Source organism: Carassius auratus, chromosome 47 (assembly GCF_003368295.1).
Source record: "Carassius auratus strain Wakin chromosome 47, ASM336829v1, whole genome shotgun sequence".
NCBI lineage: Eukaryota > Metazoa > Chordata > Actinopteri > Cypriniformes > Cyprinidae > Carassius > Carassius auratus.
In genome coordinates, this window is record NC_039289.1 from 3,628,497 (window position 1) to 3,649,584 (window position 21,088).

At 36.1% G+C, this 21,088-nt stretch overlaps 2 protein-coding genes across 2 annotated transcripts in view; both read right to left on the reverse strand.

Annotated features, from left to right (window-relative positions):
- Positions 1–975: 975 nt before the first annotated feature.
- Positions 976–3,387, reverse strand: LOC113064596 (uncharacterized). Its single transcript, XM_026235438.1, has 2 exons — positions 2,731–3,387; positions 976–1,983 (listed from the first exon to the last, which is right to left on the reverse strand). Exons 1-2 carry the CDS (start codon positions 3,199–3,201, stop codon positions 1,822–1,824), a joined length of 633 nt encoding a protein of 210 aa, XP_026091223.1. The 5' UTR covers positions 3,202–3,387; the 3' UTR covers positions 976–1,821.
- Positions 3,388–3,718: 331 nt separating this feature from the next.
- LOC113064818 (low-density lipoprotein receptor-related protein 1B) overlaps positions 3,719–21,088 on the reverse strand; it is a 207,079-nt gene continuing 189,709 nt past the window's right edge. The window contains exons 81-92 of the mRNA XM_026235763.1: positions 20,822–20,995; positions 18,008–18,133; positions 14,718–14,882; positions 12,040–12,201; positions 11,582–11,756; positions 11,336–11,440; positions 8,589–8,702; positions 7,575–7,651; positions 6,723–6,813; positions 6,391–6,541; positions 5,009–5,116; positions 3,719–4,926 (exon numbers count right to left, since the gene is read on the reverse strand). Coding sequence (XP_026091548.1) covers positions 4,783–4,926; positions 5,009–5,116; positions 6,391–6,541; positions 6,723–6,813; positions 7,575–7,651; positions 8,589–8,702; positions 11,336–11,440; positions 11,582–11,756; positions 12,040–12,201; positions 14,718–14,882; positions 18,008–18,133; positions 20,822–20,995 — 1,592 coding nt within the window. The 3' untranslated portion in view covers positions 3,719–4,782. The remainder of the gene's footprint in view (positions 4,927–5,008; positions 5,117–6,390; positions 6,542–6,722; positions 6,814–7,574; positions 7,652–8,588; positions 8,703–11,335; positions 11,441–11,581; positions 11,757–12,039; positions 12,202–14,717; positions 14,883–18,007; positions 18,134–20,821; positions 20,996–21,088) is intronic.

A 21,088-nucleotide genomic window follows, 5' to 3' on the forward strand; every position in this document is an offset into this window, starting at 1 on the left:
AAGATTAAAACTGATATCGCTGTATTCCACCCAACAAGGCACGGGCATGAGAACTTTACATCCATTAATATCTGGAAACCCACTAACAAAGCTAGCAGTGGACCAGCTAACTTAATGTTAGATTTGGACAGCAACTTTAACACATTCATAAAGTATGGAGGATCCATCTTAAATCACACAACACGATAACTTATGATAACAAGCCTTTCGATTTTTTCCAGTCTGGAGTGAATCCCTGAAAAAATAAAAATAAAATTGGCAATTATTTACTGAATGCCAAATTATGCATTGGAAACCATATTGTTTTTACTTACTCTGGTTGTTGCTCTTTTTGTCTCCATTGAAAAAATTACCTGTGAATTCATTTTATCTTGCTTCTGCAGGTAAGTTATGCAAGTGACAGGAAATGATCATCTCAAAGTGCTTTAGCAAGAACCATGATGTTGCAACAAATCTGCCCAAACGTGTCACTAAATCAAAATGAAAGTGAAAGTTATCAAACGTAAAAATATTTGTCTTTAGCTAATCGCTGCTGCTTTAGCAATTGTTGCATATCAACCCTTTTATAACAAGTTTGGATATAAATACTATCAAATAATTAAAAGGCGAGATGTCCTGTTTAAAAGTAGAGTAAGACACACATTGTACATAAAACAGCCTTCATAATCACACTAGAAGGGCATAGGATAAGGAATATTTGAAGTTTAATCAATTTCTGTCAGTTTCCAATCCTTCTGGAAAAGGAAATAAATACATAGATTAGTTAATCTGTGTAAGTATGGAATACGAACAAGATAGTTTATGTAATTAGTGTATATTGAAAAGCTTTTCATCAAATGCTGAGTTCTTATAGACACCTGTAAAGCATATTTTCAAGTTGCCAGATTAGTTTAAATGTATTGCCATCTAGAGAAAAAAATTGTATTTTCAAGATATATGAATAATAAAACACTTAAACAGGCACAAATTAGGCTACACACATTATTGTAGAAATCTCTAAACAAAAATGTTGTTATGATGATTGTTAATTGTGTCTATATTTAGTTTTTAATTAGATGTTAGATAATATACTCTACATTAAGGCTAGATTATTGAATGCTTGTTTGCTGTGGTGTTGCCACCCCTCACAGTCTTCATGGGACCCACTTACCACCCTAACTATAATTTCATAGATCTGCCCCATAAACGCTACAGACAGAAATTTTTTTGCAACCAGAAATACACACGGGAAAGGTTGCCAAATCTGTTTAGCAATATCCTGCTATTACATTTTCAACTGAGGGTGCGTTTTTACTCTGTGAGAACATGGACATGTGGCATGAGAGTGTGAGAACAATGTCAATTGCGTGAGATTTGCTTGCCCTGTGGCTTAACAATTATAGGGTGTTTTTCTCCCAACTCTAGGAGTTGCCACTGGAGAGTGTAGCTTCATGCGCAAGCACATCTGACATGTACTGTGGCTAAATGCCACTATGCAAATACGTACATACAGACAAAAGCTTTAGACATCCCTTGTTTGAAGGGACTAAGTTTTCATGCAAGGAAATCATGACTAAAAGTGAGCAATTGAACATGAACATGTACAAACTTAATAACCATAATCCATAATGTTTTACATTTCAAAGTTGACATGCACTGTCATTTGCACTTGACAGTAAGTGTGCAGCACTGGGCACATGAGAAAAGCTTTTTTTTCTGGACCTAACAGCACTAAACCACACATTTTGTTATTATGAAGAAACGAGACAACATGCATCACAGCAGAAAAGTCTAACTTGTGAAAGTCTCCATTAATGACAGTTTATAACTGTGGCATTGTATTCAGACAGATGGACGCTGTACTTCTGAGCTGCTGAGAGATGTTTGCTGTGTTGGTTCATCCCGTTTATCCAGTTGCTTCAAAGTTCTGTTCTTACAGTCTCTGTAAATGACGGCAGTCAGGATGGAAATGCAGAGGACTGACAGTAGAGCTAAAGCTGAAAGCTAATAACAAATTATAAAAGATTATTATGGTGATAAGACAGAATAACAGTATTAATATTCTTCAAACATGCCTTCTTTCCACATACTTCTGAATTCAAAATTGTCCGTTTTAAAGAAATGTAACAGTCGAAGACTTGCATTACATTGTCAGAATGCTTGTCATTGTGGTTATTGCATACTGAACTGTTATTGGTCCTGTTTTTTTGTGTCATTTGCATACTCGATTGTGTTGTTTTCTAATATTTAGGTCTTGTGCCATTAGACTACACTGCACAAATTACATTAAACTACAAAATGTGTATCAACATTCTTTTAATGTCTTGCAATTGCTGGTACTTCCTTCAGAAATTGCAATTGTTTCTAAAATTACATAACTTCTATTATATTTTTTATTTTATTTTTTCGGTTTAAAACCACAGCATATTAGTGCAGTAAAATTAGGGCAATTTAGGCGAAATTCTGCAATGGAAAAGTCCACTGTCAATAGTGTAGGGTTAAATGAAACATAACAGTACAGTAACACAACAGTAAATATGATTGCTTTAAAGTGATTTTAAGTGGGTTTGTTAATGCTAATTGATAAAAAAATAAAAAAAATAACGAAGTAGTCAGCAACATTGAGTATGCTAATATTTAGCAACAATATGTCATAAATGTAATTCAGTTAATGTGTCATCTCATTAGTGTCATAAAATCATTTTTAAAGAAGGTCCTATTTCATAAACTGTGTAAACACAGTATACTCACTCTCGAATAGAAAGTGATTTTTTCGGTCAGGTGTAGCAGTTCTGTTCCTTTCACTTCAGTGTCATTTATTCCGGTGGGTTTGCACCATTTAATCTGGAGCTTTTCATCCAAGACGTAATCTCCTTCCCAGTGTGCCATGCCGCACGCAATATAAGCACCATCAAACAGCAACAGAAACATCCACAATGAAGGTGGAATCAGAGTAAATAAAAAGATCTCTGTGATATTCTTCGATTTACGTCTGCAAGGCCTTCTCATGAACATCATCACAGTCAAAGCCAGAAGAGCAGGTCCAAGAAGGATGAAGCTGATCAGTACTTCGTTAAGGCCTGGGGTACATGGGCATGAAAATTCCCGATCCATTAAATATTGCAGTCCGATTAATACAACGGTAAATGGCAACGTGCCGAATCTTGACGTTTTTCCGAGCTGTTTTTCCAGGTTGTTCGCAAATTGCTCTGGTAACGACATCTTCACCAATGTAAGTTAGTCAACTTTGATGAGGCTTGTACTGTTGTATGGCGCGATTTCACCATGTACAACATGTTCCTGGATCAACATCCTTGTTGATCCTGGAACAACATTCAAATCAACCAATCAGAATTGAGATATAACTTTTCAGGAAATATCTGTTATAGGCTTGCAACCAGGGTTAGGTGCTTCAAAACCCTCGTTAATCTGCTCTCATTTCCCACTGATTTTAGGAATACATTATGGGTAGTGTCAGGTTTAGGGGTAGAGATTGTGTAAGGTCTATATTTTTGGACAATAATGTTGATCCAGGAACATGTCTTACTTGGAAAATTAACGGCGACTGTTGTAAGGCAATGCCCGGTTTTTCCTGAAATGGAAATCATAGTGGATCAAACCTGTTAAACAGGGAAGAAAATGTCATAAAATACTACACGCAACATGACTAAGCCATTGTTCTTAAATTAGGTATGCAAATATGTGGACATCTCAATAACACCTGAAAATGGCAAGAAAACCTAGTTTATTTGATAGTTTTTGGTCCAAAATCACATTATGTGTATATGTATGTATTTAAATAATAAACGTCCTACATTTCTCCTTATTCAACAGGTGGTTGAGCATGGTGCAATATCAAGCTAGTTTATTTTGTAGTTAAAAACACTTCAACCCAAAGTGAAGACGGACCAGTAAACTGTGTACATCATTTTGTATAAAAGTTTTACATTTAATACATTTCCAGAAAATACAAGCAAACCGGACGTACAAATCAACTATAAAATTATAAAACTTTATCTCCTTGTCCTCTAGTATTGTACATTTGCACAGAGAATGTGTTTTTTTTTCATCAAACATGGCATTTCAAGAGTCTCGCACGTGTCATTTCACAACAAGTGAGTGAAAGTGAGTCTATGTGACAGAAAATTGGTTTGCAGTCCTTGCTGAAAGACATTTTGCGAAATGAAAATGAAATAACATGGTTTCAAGTTGTACGATTGCAAAAACCATCTTGGGTTGGTTTCACTTTCGGGTTTGACTGCATATTTAAAATGCCTGGAAACACCGGTCAACTTAAAGATAAACATATGCAAGTAACATCCATGAGATATCAAAAATAAAATCTGTGATGAGCATATGATGCATTTTTTAAATAAGTGTCTCTTTTTTCTAATACTGCTAGTATAATGTAAGAGGCAACTTGGAAATATCTAGGCATTGGCGATTGTTTCACCAACAGGAAAACATATACATAGTGTGTAGGTAAATAAACCTATATAAAATTCACTTTAAATGTATGTAAAGCCTTTTGAGATTGAGCAGCTTTGTCCGTTTCACTTTTTCATATTCGTGTAGTGCATTTATAAAGTCAGAAAGCAAAGAAAAACACTGCATTCGTCATTTATAAAAAGACATTTTGGTTGCAACAGAAAGCAAATGTTAAAACGAAAACTGGCACATTTATGTTGGACGCAAAGTGAGATGATTTAACCTGACTGGACATAAAAAAAAGTCTGTTTTTTGTCATCTATTTTTTACAGCTCTTTATAAAAAACAAAATGAAGCAGGTTGTGGAAAGCTAGATTATGCCGCCGTTTCTCGAATTGTCGTTTCCAGTCTCTTTGGGAGTAAATCGCGTCTCATGTCGAGGTTGATGACTGGCTTTCGACAGTGCTGTCCATCATGGTACGTCATCTGTGAGTAGATGGGGTTTGAATAGTTCATTGCCTGGAAACATACAATGATGTTATAGTTTGGTTTATACTTCATGAACGTAAAATGCTTCATTTTAATGAGTTCTGGAATGCACCTGTCCTGGAATGAGTTCCTTTGGAATGTTCTGGATGGGTAAAGTGTGTGCAGTCAGTGGGCGCGCGGGGGGCAAATTGCGCGGGTCGCTTGACTTCACACACCAGCCCTGAAAAACAACAGCATTTCACTGGAATGCAGCAAAACCATTGAAAACATTGCATATATAAACAAAATTGGAGATTAAAATAATAAATTAGACTATTTAATTTGGGGAATTCTGGTTGGAACCCAAGTTACATATAAAGCAAGAATTTAAAACTAAAATTGCTACTCTGTTTGGAGTACTCTTCTACTTCTGCAAACTCAATTGATTTGAGGCAAAGAAATTGGTCCCATAAAGACTAAATGTCCTTGTGGGCCTTTAGCTAAATAAAAGGAAATATTTTGTTTTACAAAACTAAGCAAAACAAACCAATTTAGAATTTAGGCACAAAGACCTTTTCACATCTTATGGAACTTCTCAGCACAATTTTGGATACTGAATCTGATATATCATGAGCCCCTTTCACACTGCACGTCGGACCTGGCAAATTGCCAGAACATTGCCGGGTCACCTTTTGTGTGAAAGCAAACACGTCCCGGGATTGATTCCGGCATTGAACCCTGGTCGGGGACCTAGTAACATTGCCGGGTTCAATCCCGGGACGAGCACTGTATGAACAAAAGCCAGGTCTAATGGTGTGTAGTAGTGATGACGCACGTTATCGCGCGACTCTTTTACCGTTGTTTTGAAGGATGATCAACGTTCGCGACAAAAAAATATTTGCGAACTGTAATGAAGCAGAGATCAGTTAGTTCCTCACTTTCCGCGCTAACGCCGAGATCGTTTGCTTGCTTCAGTGAAAGTATGAAGTGCCTAACGTTTTCAACTCGTACATTACATGCCACGCCCTGATGTCACGTGTCGGTACGGGATCTTTACGGGTTGTGTGTGAAAGCACACACATATCCCGGGAAATCACTGGCAGTGTGAAAGTGCAAAATCGCAATTGCCGGAACACTTTACCCATTTATTCGCCGTGTGAAAGGGGCTATACAGTCTATACAGATTTGTTATGCTCTTATTTGAAGTGCTTAAATGTGGAAAAAATTATTTAATTATTGTTTAAGAAAACATTTTACATTTTCAGATACAACTGAAGTAGGAAAATAACTAAAACTGAAAACGTTAGCCATTTTTCTCAACTTTTTCTGTTGCTTATTCACATTGGACTAGTTGCCAGCAGGTTATTTGTTTTTTTAAAAGACCTTGTTCATGAAACACCAGCAGAATGAATTTATGAAAGTTTATGAAAAAAAATAAAAAATTCCAACAATATAGAAATGGTGTTAAGTCCAGAAAGTGATGTTCAGAGCTTACAATTCCTACTCATTTAGTACCTTATGAGGGTCAAGGGTGAAGCTGGGGTGAAGAAAGCTTCCCACGTCTACGTGATTGTCGTGATCAACTTCGTACATGTTATAGGACGGATTCCCAATCTCCACGTTCAAGCCACCATTGGCCATAGGCTGCCGCTGAACCTGTTTACCTCTGTGAAGGGGTAACATACAATATCTTCGTTTAGTTTTCACAGGAACATTTAGCACACACACTAAATGCTGAAGCACAGTGGGTTTACAAGATCTCCTAAAGCAATATTAATACATCAGATGTGTAATGTTTCAATTATACATCTAATACAGCTAATTACTTAATTTGTTTATATATTTACCTTCGACATCTTTTGCAAATCAGGAGTCCCACTGCAACAGCGGTGATGATGCATACAAGAAGAACTAGAGGCACTATTATGGCAATACTTCCTGAAAAAATAAAAAATAAAATAAAAAGAAGAACAGAAAAAAAAAAGTTATGTGCACTTTACAGAGTTTCAGTTACACTGCATTTACATAAAGTGATATGAATGCTTTATGTAAGGGGGTGAAAACTTTTGAACATAATGAAGATTACACATTTTTAAATTGAGCAATGCCCTTCAGAAGCTACAGAAGATACTGACATTTTTCCAGAAGACAAAATAAGTAAAATTTACCAGGATCTTTAAATTCAAAAAGTTTTCACACCCTTGATGCTAACTGCTAACTTTTAGCTAACACGGCTAAAATGTCAATGTTTCTCTGCAAAAATGAAACAAATGGACTGCCTGGAACCGCTTGACTGAACACTAGGGGAAAGTGTGTCTCTACCAATTCGGACAGAAGGGAAAAGTAGAGTATTTTCTCTCCTGACTGACATAAAATTACAGAATTATACCACTTTTGAGAAACCTCAGTTTGGCTTAATTCTAACATGGTATTACAATTATCCTGCTGGAAATCCCAGAATGCATTACAATGACCATACAAAATGGAGAACTAGGGAACTGTTAAAATAAAATAATTCAATAATGATAACGATCTAATCAAAACAGAACTTTATGGCCATTAATTTATGTACATTACATTTTTTTTTTGTTTTGTTTTTTTGGTACTTATTATGCAATTAGCAACCAAACTCCATTAAAATCAATTGTGATTGTCAAGTTTTTGGAAAAAGTGCGTATGTGTGTGTTTGTGACACTCACTCCCGCTGCCATTTTCTGAACGGTTGGTCTTGGTTGAAGGTCTTTCGCACTGTGTTCCTGACCAGTTTGCAGAACACCTGTGAACAGAGAAGCAGAAACAAATATCACAGCTGGCGACATTTACAATGCACTGACTTCTTCATACAAACATATGATTAGATTTATATAAAATAATAACTGATTTAATTTACCATATTTACCTCACTAATTAGGTTCATCACTCTGGCTTTCCTTTATTCATTATTATGGTATCATTTGTTTTATATGTTTTTGTCTTGACAAGCATGAAAACAAATGTTAATAATAAACGCAGGATAAATCACAGGAGGAGGTACAATATAAAACCCAGCCCAAGGGATGCATTACTCTTACTTTAGATGCATACAAAGTTTGCGTTTGTGTGACAAGGGGCTTCCTGGATCCAAACGGCATGCGTCCACAGCAAGAAATTCACTGATGTGAGAGATTATGCACGTATGAGAGATGGTGGCGTGAATGAAACTGGTCGAAAACAATATTTAATCAAACTTCCTGTGGACAGGGATTCTGTTTCCTGCAAGTGGGATGCACATGGATGCACTGCTGTCTGAAGATGGTGATAGAACAACCAGAAGAAACCCACGGAGGTGGAAATATATCCAACTAGATAAAATTCAGCTCGATAAACTAAATACAAAGATGATAAATAATGGATACTACAAAGTCACACTGTCCTCAGCATATGCAGAACTATAACCACTAACACACATTTAAGAATTCCAGTCATGTCATGCATTCAAATGAAACGAACGCACATCTACAGCATGGTGCGAAGAAATGGCGGCGCGTGTCCAGAAAAGCGGAGTGCAATGCAAAATGTGAAACGTGTTCTTGGAAGCTGTGCGCTTGGTTGGTTTGTGATGTTTGTGCGCGTTCATTCCACGAAAACAGGCCAGACGCATGCTGACCACGGCGGATGGGATTGTGGGAATGTTTTGGAATGTTTTGTAAATTTGATGAACCAGGAAGACCTACTTGCAGCGAGGTTTGTTATAGGCGGTGAGGGAACAAACGCCCTGGTTCTGACAGTAGTGATCGCACGGGTTTGCTCTCTCGTCACACCTCGGGCTTTTAAACTCGGACAGGCAACTGAGAACGCAACCAGACCAAAGGAGAGACGTGAGGACAACACCACAGAAAGAAGGCCTTAAATACACACACCCACACTGCAAACAGCTGTAGGCTAACATGCCCTTCTGTATAAGACTGGGTGATGTGGACATAAAATGAATTATGAATCTTGTTCAGCCTTTTCACAAACATTAGGGTGAATTTCATGAAACCTGTTAAAAGCCTGCCTGGGTAACATTTCACAGAACTGTATGAAACTCTATCCTGCATAAAACAGATTCATCCTGATTTCAGAGCTATTCGAATAGTTTGCTTTGTGACAATATCTTCATTAAATAAATTAAAAATAAATTAAATAAATCTCATTTTCATTACAATGAATGAATTAATGAATGAAAGTCGCATTGCAAAAAATCGTTATCATACTGCTATATAAAACAAATCGGCTACTCTGGGCCGTCTGCACACAAAACAACGCAAGTCTGCAGATCTGAACTTTAAGTCTAAAGCACATCTTCTAGGAATGATATGATCCAAATGAAAGGCTAATTTTCGATTAATGCAAACCACAAACTTGCTGGACACACAAGTCCTTTATTCAAATTTTATACAAAACTATATCAGTATCTCCAGCTTCATTCATCTACTATGCAAGCTCTAATGAAACACTGTTCGAAAAAGATAATGAAATAGAGGGAGGACGGACAAACAAAAGACAAAAAAAAAAAAAAAAAAGTCTTTGATGGGGTGATTTGAAATCAAGCAGGTCTATATAAGCAGGACACACTCATTTTTCCAGGTAATGTCTGGCCACCGTCATTATCAGCCCTTCACCTTCAGCAGCCAAAGAAAAACACAAGATTGAATCATTTGAATGCAAATTGATTCACCCCTGAAGGGCACAATGGCTTTATCAGACCATCAATGGTGACGAGAAATGGGAAAAAGAAGTGGAAACGAAGACTGGGTGTCCTGGTTAAAGCCAATAAAGGATTTGTGTCCATCTTCAGCAAGATTTTCTTCAAGGGATGAGACTTTGAGAGACTTCTGACTTTGCTTGGCCTGACATTAAGAGGGTGATTCATACTTTTATGAATACTTATTCTTCTTGGAGGGACTGATGTTTGCCATCCCAGTCATTTTCACTGGTCTAAGCCATTCGGGCTGATTTACTTCAGAAAAAAAAAATAGTGATTTATACTCTTTATTTTTCTCCTCAAAATGTTTTTTAGAGAGCACCTTATTCTGTTCCTCCAGATAAAATGCCTTCGGCAAACAAGAAAAATGTAGGCAGATAAAAAAAAAAAAAAAAAAAACATTAGTCTGGTAGGGTTTATTATGTGTTGAAGAGGAAAGTAAAAGCTCCATCACTGAGGGATTCACGGCAGCCAGACAAATCTCAAATCATTTCAGCTGAAAGACGGAGTACGTCCACTGCCGCATTCAGTTGCTGTACAATGGCTCAAAAACTCTGTCGCTTTCTGCCGCCCATCTTTCAATTTCATTCTTCACTTATGGATTTTTCTCTCTTTTGTCATTTTATGTAAAAATTATTCAAATATGCTGCCGCTATTAGTGCAATAAGAGTTTCACTCTCTTGTCCATTTCATTGTGGTCGGTTTCTCTCACTTGCTTTTAAAGCTATTATTAAATGCGCAATTCCATTCAGCGACACTAGAAACCACTTAACATTCGATTCAGTTTCAAGGTTTCTTGCACCAAAACCATTGTACTTCAGTTCTTTGTAACCATTTTCCAACCTTTCTCCAAGGTTTTTTTTTTTTTTTTTTTTTGCTACTGTACCTTTAAGACTATATGTAAATGTGCTCTGTTGTGATTGGCTAGCCATTCATGAGCTCTCCTTGGTGTGTTCTTGAGAAAAGTAGCAAAGTCTGATTCATGAATACATCATTTTTTAACATATCGTCGATTAGAGAGTCTGATTTTGTCAATGAATCAGTTGATTCAGTTCACAAACCCTGAAGTCTGAATGATTCATTTACAAATCTGAGTTACCCGCAGTGATAAATGACTATCATTAAATGTTTACAACAGTTGTATTATGTGTCTGCATTCTTAATTGAAGCGACAAAACCTCACTTCCTGTTCGTTGCAATTTCCTGGAAAATAGTAAATTAATTTCTTGTTAAATTCTTTTTTTGTGTGTGTGTGTTTGAAAATTTTATTTTGGGGGTGTACTGCCCCTTTAAGGGAAGTTTTTCTTCAGTTATATAATCAAATATAAAACAGAAGCATTTTTATTTTCTCTACATTTACAGTCTTTTTCTCTCTAGAACTGTCCCTTTAACAGCAGGAATTAATAGGAATGTAGAACGACTTTTTTTTTGGTGTTTATATCCTGTGCTCTTTTCCTCTGTTGACTCTCACTGGTTTCTCTGCCTCTCTCTAACACACAAATATAGAGGTCGATATAAGTGGCAGATTATGGACCCCTGCTATGATAATTCACTCTTCTGCTATAATACTCCCCCTCTCCTGTTCACCTTTACAAAACATTCATCCTACCAAGTCAGCGAGCATAAAAAAAAAATCCTATTAAAGTGGTTGCCGGAGGGAGCAATTTAAAATAAATGAATCTAAATAACGGCAGGCAATTTGTTGCTGTAGAAAGCTATTAAGAAATTACTCACTGACAGAACGGCAGGCCCGTCTCGGAGTCGAGGTGGCAGGTTCCGCCGTTATAACAGTATCCGTCACACAGCTGACAGCTGGCTGCGATTCTGCCGTTTGTGCAGCTGTGAACACACACGTGAACAGCAACAATGATGTAATTTGATCTATATTTAGTTCTTTAATCTTGATACTGAGTCATAAATCAAAGGGATCATACAGGATCATACATTACAGTTCACCCACTGACTGTAATGAATACACACTTGCAGGCGACGTCTCCAGTTTCTTCATCTACGATACACGGCGCCCCTCGGCAGCGAAGACATCGGTCCGTCTCGCATTTTGGCCCCTCGTAGCGGGTGGGACACACGCACTCCACGTGTCCCGAGCCAGACAGTGTGCAGCCTTTGGAGTTCACGCAATAATGGTGACAAATATCTGTCATCAGGTAGAAAGCGAGATAATTACAATGACTGATCTGAAGCCATGTAGGCTACTGTATGCTATATTCATATCTAACTTCCCCTTAACTGACTGATTTCAAGTGCTTTAAGTATCAAAAATTTGTGTGATAGCAGTAGGGTTGCCCACTGTCCTGGTCCCGTTTTTTGGGCCTAATTGATTTGTCCCGTACGTGACTTCCCTTGTCTTGTTTTTTGACCGCCACACGTTTCTAACCACTGACTGACACAACAGCAGAATGAAACCGACTGGTACTAACGGTGTAGACAGCGTTCTCCGGTGTATTCTGCCGGACAGTGGCATACAGGTTGGTTTCCAAGGGTCACGTCACACGTGCCTCCGTTCAGACAGTAACCGTCACAAACACGCTTCTCACACAGAGGACCGGTGAAACCCAGAGCACAGCGACACGTGGGCTTACCTGCAGGAAATACATTAGTTTAGAGACTTTAAGTCTAGCTGGATCATTTTACCTGATTTGCATAACTCCAAAAACACACACGCACGCACATACATATATACATATACATATATATATATATATATATATATATATATATATATATATATATATATATATATATCAAGATTAATTTGTTCTGACACAGTTTAACTCTTAGTTCTTGTCATATTTTTATACCATTCTCTAAACTATCAAGAATAAACTGTGATAATGTGTAAAATGTTGAAGGTGTCTAAATAAATTTGGGTTTGACAGTGTGTGTGTGTATACATTTTTTTTTTCTTTTTTACAGAGTACATGATGAACTTAGCGGGTCATAACTGAGTCCTAAAATGGAACTGAAAGCCTCTTGTGACCTGTGAAGTAAATAATTTAAAAAATAATTGTAGTTAATTGAAATAAAGCTGAAACAAAATACAAATATTAGGTGAAAATCTTAAAGCTTAAGTGTATATATATATATATAAATAAATAAAAAAATAAAACAAATAATAATAAAAATTACAAAAGCACAAAACAGTTGCAATTAAAATAAAAAATCAATTAAAGCAAATATAAATATTTTTTAAAAGTTATAAAAACAAAACAAAAAACACAAAACGCAATTAATAAGTTTAACTAAAATGAAATGAAACGAAAAATATAAAATAAACAATTTAAAATACATTAAAATACATAGGATATAAATATTATTACAATAAAATGTATTTAAAAGAAAAAAAACTTACTGAACCTACTGAAACTTTTAAATGGTAATGTTTAATACTAAAATAACTGCCTGTGAGGGAATAAAATACACAGACACTTACTGATACAAAAAAAAGAAGAAAAAAAAGAAAAGAAAATCATAATAATAATAAAGTAATAATATCCTCAACAGTACAGTACTTAATGTGCCTACTAATCGCATAAATCACAGCGATCTATGCTAGTCTTTGCTTTCTTAGCCAACGGAACATGATTATTTGAGTTACTGTGACAGTCACAGCATTCTAGCGGGGATTTACGTGACAGTACATCTGTTGGGCATTGATTTTGCACGTTCAACACACTCAAAGCCAAGGGATTTTCAGTTCTTCTGTTGGTGGTCCATCTGCCAGCTGGTGCGAATGACAGTTCTAACGCAAAGACGCCAGCAGAAACCATTCCTGACTGTTTCTCAGATGCTAAACCACTCCAATTGATTTCCATCCAGCCTTTGGCTCCTGCCAAAATACCCTTTCAGAATAAGAAGGCTAAACAGGGAGTGGTGACTCACACAACACCTTCCTGAAGCTTTCGCAGTGATATATTTTTCATAGAGGTTACGAAAACAAACAGGCAAAGGAGCGTCTGGTGTCTTCTCATGTGCTTGAAGAGCCAATAACAAACAGATAGTGAGTGAACATGACGGCGCACTTTTGGGAAACAGGCTGTCGGCAGTTGGCGTTCATGCGTCGGGGGAATTTCAATACCGCTCGTTAATTGGAACAATTACCAACTATCTAATTTTCGGTCCAAAACACTGAATTCCATGGGCATGCAGTCATTCAGTCAGTCGGAAATCCTGTTATCACTTACTCACAATCATGATGTTCGAGACCCATTTCTTTTTTAACTGGAACACAAGAGTTATTTACAATAAAACAAATAAGAATCGTTTCTATATAGAATTTTGTCTGCAAATCTGGGTCACAATTTACTTTCATGTATGGAAAAGAGAAACGTGAATTTTCCGCTAAAAGTTTCCTTTCATGTTCCGCACAAGGTTTTGAACAAGAGGGTGAGAAAATGATGAAAGAACAGTCTTTTTTGTGGTTTATTGCCCAAGAAACTGTTATTCATGAGTCTAACATCTATAGGAAAGATGCCCACCCTCAGCAAATCCTGGTAATTCGATGCTTGTAATAATAAATCTCATTGCTTGTTTATCATTTCACTCTATTCAGAGAACTCAGGTTGACCTGAAACAAGTCAAAGCAATACAGGTGCTACATATTTCTGTTGCATTTCTTCACTGAACAGACAGTAAGCAAAAAGACTGAGAAATCCCTCCTGAATCAGATGTCTGCCTGTGGCCAACATTGAATTCTGAGAGCAGACGAGGGGTGTCAAGAAAACCCTGTTCGTACCTGATTGTTTTCTCAACATTTCTGCACAGAACAAGACTTTGATCGTGAAATTGAAATTACTACATTTTTTAAACAAAATGACACAACCCCGTCTAGAAACAATTCAAAGTTAATGTGTACAATAATTTATATTTATTTTTTAATACAAATTAGTACTTTTTTAGTACTTGTCAGTGTTTGTCAATTACTCAACTATTACATAACAATTTTGCAACTAACACATTTTTTTTTTTCTAAATAGCTATTGTACTTGTTTACCACAGAATGAAAAACATACTTGAGATGAAATAGTAGTAGAATGGAAGCAGAAAAATATTGACAATACAAACAATGTTTAGTTTACAGATGGGAAACAGCGCCTACCTAGTGGAGATCCTGTGCAAGTGCCTCCGTTGAGGCAGAAGTCCTTACAGTGGCTGATTTCACATCGCTCCCCAGAATAGTTCGGCCAACAGAAGCAGCGCGACTCCCCTCGTTCATTGGTGATACAACGACCTCCGTTTTCACAGGTCGGGCGACAAAGATCTCCTAAAACGTAAATTCCTCACTTTAGCTTATTATAATTAGTAAGGACAGTTTTACATGTATTTAGTTGCTTATTAAAATCTGTATATAGGGACTGAAAAGGACTAAAAAAAAAAAATGACAAACTAGTTTATATTATTATTATTAAAACGGTTTTATTTAAAATAATTGGATTTAAAATAATTTATTTGCCACAAATTAAAAGAAATAAAGACTTTGAGGAATGTATAGTCCAGATTACATTTATTGATACACAGTATAGCAATGCAGAAAGTTTGCTGGAAATTTTTAGAAAAATTTATATTTTTTTCATTTGTTTGTTTACTTATTTTTTAAGTAAACAAACAAATGTTTATTTAGATCAGTCAATTAGTAAATTATTCGATGATTGAAAATATGTGTCTGCATGTTGCATGATTTTATATGGGATTTCTTTGACCAGTCATATCATTTAATTTCATTTATTAATCGTGTGTTTAAATATATCGATCTTAATCGATCTTAATTTGACTTTTTACAGTAAAGAAACATATATATATATATATATATATATATATATATATATATATATATATATATATATACACACACACTCTGCTTGTTTCTTTACTGTAAAAAAATCTAATTTACCAAATTTTGGAAGGGCAATTATATTTAATTTGAACTAATTCTATTGCTTGGGCTAAGTTGAGAAGACATTTTATTAAGTCTGCACAAATGTATTTTAAAACATTCAATTAATGCTTAATTTTAAATGCAGTCAACATTCAGAATGCCAATGTTTAACTGAACTAAAAAAAAATAATGCAGCCAACAATAAAGATTTAGTTCACCCAATAACTAGATTTTGGGTGAAACTTTTGCAATTGTCCCGTGAAGTAAAAAGATGGCATTAAACGTGACTAACAACAAGCCACTGTGAAACGTTGCTCTTTTCAAAAGTTGCGGATTACACAATGTTTCTGTTCTCGTGAATGGCACTTCGGAAGAGAAGTTTGACATTCCGAATGAAAATGAACAACTGAATCGTTTCACAAGACGGTTCAAAGCATCTCAGTCAGTTCCATAGGTAGTGAATCAGTAGATCGTGCACACGAGTCCCTGCACTGGGAAAAAACAAAACAAAAAAACAACTGGGACAACTGATCAGTCAATTTGTAAAACATCACCATTTATCAACAACAGGCAGGACTGTTATATTTTGATATTATTTTTTATGCTATTTTAGGTAACTAAGTCCTATAACATGCAATGTACATGTTCTATTACAAATCCAGTCAACATCAATGCTCCCTGTTGTGAAATGGATTGAGGGATGGATTTGTGCCCAAAAAAAGGTTGCAACTTCTGTTTCATATAATTTTTTATTAACTGATATCGATACATTGTAAATAATTTAAAAGGCCTCATTTCATTTTTAAAACTTAAAATGAGCTTTTCTGTCTCCATCAGGGTGTGGCTAAAGGTTTCATTGGTTCTATGTTTTCATTGCAAGATTTTAGATGCAACTCAGTCAGTTATTTCATGGCACCAAACACTGGCACATGACCAGACTGCTCCACTGCAACTACATTCTGTGTGTACTTTTAAGACTAGTTTATTGTTTTCATTCCAGGTAATGTGTGTAAATGATTGCACAGACATTGCTGGAAGAGAGCTAAACTGGATGATGTCAACACTGAACCACAGATGAACTGACTTTAGTTGGAAAAATGACTTGTTAATTTTCCTTTTTGACTCTGTAAAGCTGCTTTGCCACCACCAGTATTGTATAAAGCGCTATGTAAATAAAGGTGACAATTTGATTTTAAACTGTATACTGTAACACCTTTTTTTTACTTCTGCCTCATTTTAAAGATTTAAATGTGATCTGTAATAATATTTGTAAAAGTTTATTTGCTAACATTTTGCTTAGCTTGTTTAGTCTTTTACCTAGATCATTGCACAACTGAATTTTGCAGTTGTTTTACAGATGTAATGTTTGTCAACTGGAGCTTTAAAGGGATAGTTTGCCCACAAATGAAAAGTTGCTGTTAATTTACTCAGGTGACGCAGGTGACATTTTTTCTTAATTTCCTATGTCTAGTTTGTAAGAACATTTTTAGCTTGTTATTAAATAAAGGCTATTATGTGTTGTAAAGTGTGTTTTTAGCGCTCGATAAACACCAGGTAATCATTATATATATTAACTGTAAAAATATATGTCTATGCAGTTCCCCAGCAATTTCTTAGGATGCCCAAATAATAAATCTTAGTTGAGGTAATATATACAGCACAGAGTGCACGGTTACATTTTAATTGACTGTGACGAGTGGGGCGGTGCCGAGAGACGTGGGAACAGGAGCGAGGCCGGTGGTGTGATTGGAAATGAGCGACACCTGCTCGACCCACCGGTCTCGAGTCCCATGGAGGAGATGGAGGGATATAAAACCGGAGCGACGACAGTGACGGACGAGAGAGGACCAGGCCTGGACTTTATTTTGTATATGGTTTTTATTTGTGCGCATCAGTCGTCCGTGAGGGGCTGATGCGCTGTTTTGTCTTTATTTTGTAATTAAAGTTTGATTTGGTTGTCTGCCGGTTCCCGCTTCCATCTTCATGATGATTGTGAAGGTTTAATCGTTACATTGACATAAATTGCTGTATTCTTCTTAACGTTTGAGCAATTAAAACATTTGACTGGACTATAAAACTAGTTCACTACACTTCGACGCCAGAAATTGACTGAACGTAAAATTTCTGTGGAACTTGTTATTAAATTTGTTGTATATTGATACATTTCAGAAAGAAAGAAAGAAAAATATACCGTCCTTTAAATATTGTATGCTTCTAGTGTACATCCAATTTCCGTTGCTAGGGTGCACTGGGTGGTTGCTAAGATGGATGTTGGATACACAAGTTTCCCGTCCCCTCAGACTGAATCAATGCTATCAACACGATCGCTGTCTTTTGTAGCACGTGGGCTTCAGGATTGCGCGTGTGGGCAAAGGGCCGAGAATAGTAAACACTTCAGTCAAAATCACTCAGGTGAATCATTGGAGTTTGACATGCTAGGGCCTCCCGGGGTCGCGCTGGCACTCTGTTAGTGATGTAAGAGCATCCTGCCGAGCGCGTTTTGACAGATGTACCTGAGATGTTGGTGTCCGTGCAGGTCCTGTTCAGCAGAATTTTCCCCTCAGGACACACACATCTGGCCCCGCTGGGGTTCAGGAGGCAAAGGAAAGCACAATTCATCTTTGCACATGGATTGTACACTGAGAAAGAGAGAGGAAGAGAAGAGAGAGTGAACATATAAAGGGATGTGTAGAGTTTTTTTAGAGTGATCAATATTTTTTGTCGCGGACAACTACTGTTGTATAAAGCTGTGTAGTATAATCAATTATAAGACACTTTGCTTTGTTTTATTTTATTATAAGAAAGTGAGTTCCTTTCGGTAGTTCAAAACAGCCGACCAAAGTAAACTTTCTAGGGGAGTTTGTTATGGCTCCTAAACACTTTTGAGCTTCAATTGGTCCGTGGCAGATACACAGTCAGTGGGTGTGTTCTAAACCTAGACCTTTTTTGATTCCAATAGCTGAGATGGCACAAATATATCCGCACCTGTACAATCGCTTGCAGAGAGACTAAGATTAAGTGTTTAATTCCTAGTAATAAATTGTATGGCCAGGAGTTGACCAGGTCGATGACCAGGAGGTGTGCAAAAAGCAACACAGAGAAAAATCCGAGACAAGTTTTCCAAAGCCATGAAAGGAAAGAGTAAAGAAATAAGATTCCAAGTCCTCTGATGCTGCTACTGTTGTTCTTTCAATAAGCAAATTTAAAGGGTATACAAAAATGAAATGCCAAATGAACATACAATAACAAACCTTTGTTTTTATCAAAAGTAAAGCATGACACCACATAAAATATAAAAAGGTGTAACAATTTGTCCAGTTTAATAAAATAAATGAACACTGACTACAAAAAAATTTTTCGACATCATGCTAAAGTTTTCAGACTATGAGCCATTCACACTTCTCATAAAAGATTGATTATGGAAATGTTATGGTTCTTTTGTTTTGCAAACATGATACTTGACTCTGAACAGCTGCTAATCATTATTTTTTTGACTACAATATTCTGACCATTGGTGCCCGTCTCACACCTAGTTTGCCTGCAGTTCTCCTTTTTTTAGTTGTTGCGTTTAGGGCATACGCGTGATCGTCGCAACACGTTTACGTCAATCTTGGAATGTTTGGAAACATTATAACTTTGCTCAGCCTTTTCATACTTCTTTTTTTCCCCCAAACAAAGAACAATAACGAACTTTGTTTGAAGTATAAAAATGGTTTAAAAAAAAAAAAATAAATAACATAAAATAAAAAAATAAAAATTTGGAGATCCGAGAAATGTTATACTACAAAAGAGCAGAACATCGTGTCTTTCATACCACCAGAAAAATATTCGCTAGAAAGATACATTTATCCTAGCATATAACAAACTATCTATCTAAAAGCTTTTAGTTGGTGGTGTAATGTGTGCATGTGAGATATATTATTTGTTTGTCTTTTCATTTTGGCTTTTTCAGGTTGTTTTGAAGAGCATCTTTAATAAAGCTTTCCAGTGTAAAAGCACATCAGGGAGCAATGACACTTCCCATTACAGTTGCACAAAGACAAACAACACAGGCTAAGATCCCTCCATCCCTCCTTCTTTATAACGGACAGAGAGATCAGCAGAAGATAAGAGAAGAGAGTACAGTGAAAAGAAACCTACCGTAATAAAAGGAAGAGGAAGAAAAACACACATAAAGAGACTAAAGGATAAATGGGAGCAGGGACACACCGGTCGCAAAAGAGGGAAATAATTTAAAACGACTCCATAATATAAATCCTCACCTGCTGTCAGAGCAGAGAAAACTGATAAAAAAAGATACATTTCGAAAAAAATTGAACCAGTAATTTGTGATGGATTTCCATACAAAATTAATGAATTAATTTATTTATTTTTGAACAAATACATATATATTTTTTTCTTTGGTAGCAGAAAATGTATATGTTTCTATATAAAGAGTTAGAGTCATTAATAATTTGTGGGAAAAGATATATATATATATATTATTATTATTATTATTATTATTTTTTTTTTTTTTTTTTGGCAACAAATCGGTTTCTTTATAAAAACATAGAAAATAACAAAAAAGCACTTTTGACTATTTAATATTTATATAACAATAAATCTACGGCTAAATATAAATATTTAATATTATTTGTATATATAAATGCACTAAAATATTCAAATATGAAACATTAAAAGGATTACAACGGTTTTTGTTTTATTTTATTTTTATTGTGTGCTTACAAACTGCAAAATAACACTAGAGTCATTCATTCAGAATAGAAGCAGAGCCCAATTTTTATTTTGTGGCTTCAAAACATTGGAGACTTCACGTTTCCAACTGCTTTTCTGAAAATCTAACAAAATGCAACATTTCATCCATCTTATTAGAGATGGTAATTGCATTATAAACACATCTGACAGTAAGATGTGATTGTAATAAGCTCTAGCTGGCCGTGGACAAAAAGTCCAATCAGATTTCAACAATTCAAACATGAAATTAAACTCTGACTACTGCCAAAAAATCTTATGCTGGAACGGTCCTCGGGAAGATTGCACAACCATAATGGTTTTAAAGGAACATTTGATCAAAAAAAATGAACTTCTGTCATCATATAATCACTCTGATGTCCCTCTAAACATATTTTTTATTTTTTACATTTCTGCTTATTAAACCTTTTCATCTTCATGGAAAACAGAACCTTAGTTTGTGTTTTTCAAGGAAAAACTAAGTCAAAAGGTTTTGGAATGACATGAGGGTGAGTAGACAGTGACCGGATTCTCATTTGTGAGTAAACTAACCCTTTAAATCATCCTTGCCGATTGAGACCCGTTTTAAGACTCACCCTCCTGTTGTTTGTACCGATGGAAGACCAGGATGCTGGACGCTCTCTCCACGCCCAGACTGAGCTTTTCGGCAGGCAGCTTCCCATATTTATGAACCCTGAAGACGTCGTGTTTCATGCCGACCCCGTAGATGTAGTCCTCGAACAGATCAATTCGGAAGGGGTGAGAAATTCCTGTAACAAAACCGAACGAGGCGTCCTTCATTCGCACTGAATGTATTTCACGTACGACAAATTCAATAATGCAAAAACAAGAGGAACGTTATT

Bases quoted from the DNA above. Each gene is read 5' to 3' on its own strand.
- LOC113064596 (XM_026235438.1), bottom strand. From the start codon at position 3,201: ATGTCGTTACCAGAGCAATTTGCGAACAACCTGGAAAAACAGCTCGGA. The intron at 1,984-2,730 runs GTGAGTATACTG...ATTTGTTATTAG, and splicing joins AAATCACTTTCTATTCGAGA to CTTTCAGCTTTAGCTCTACT.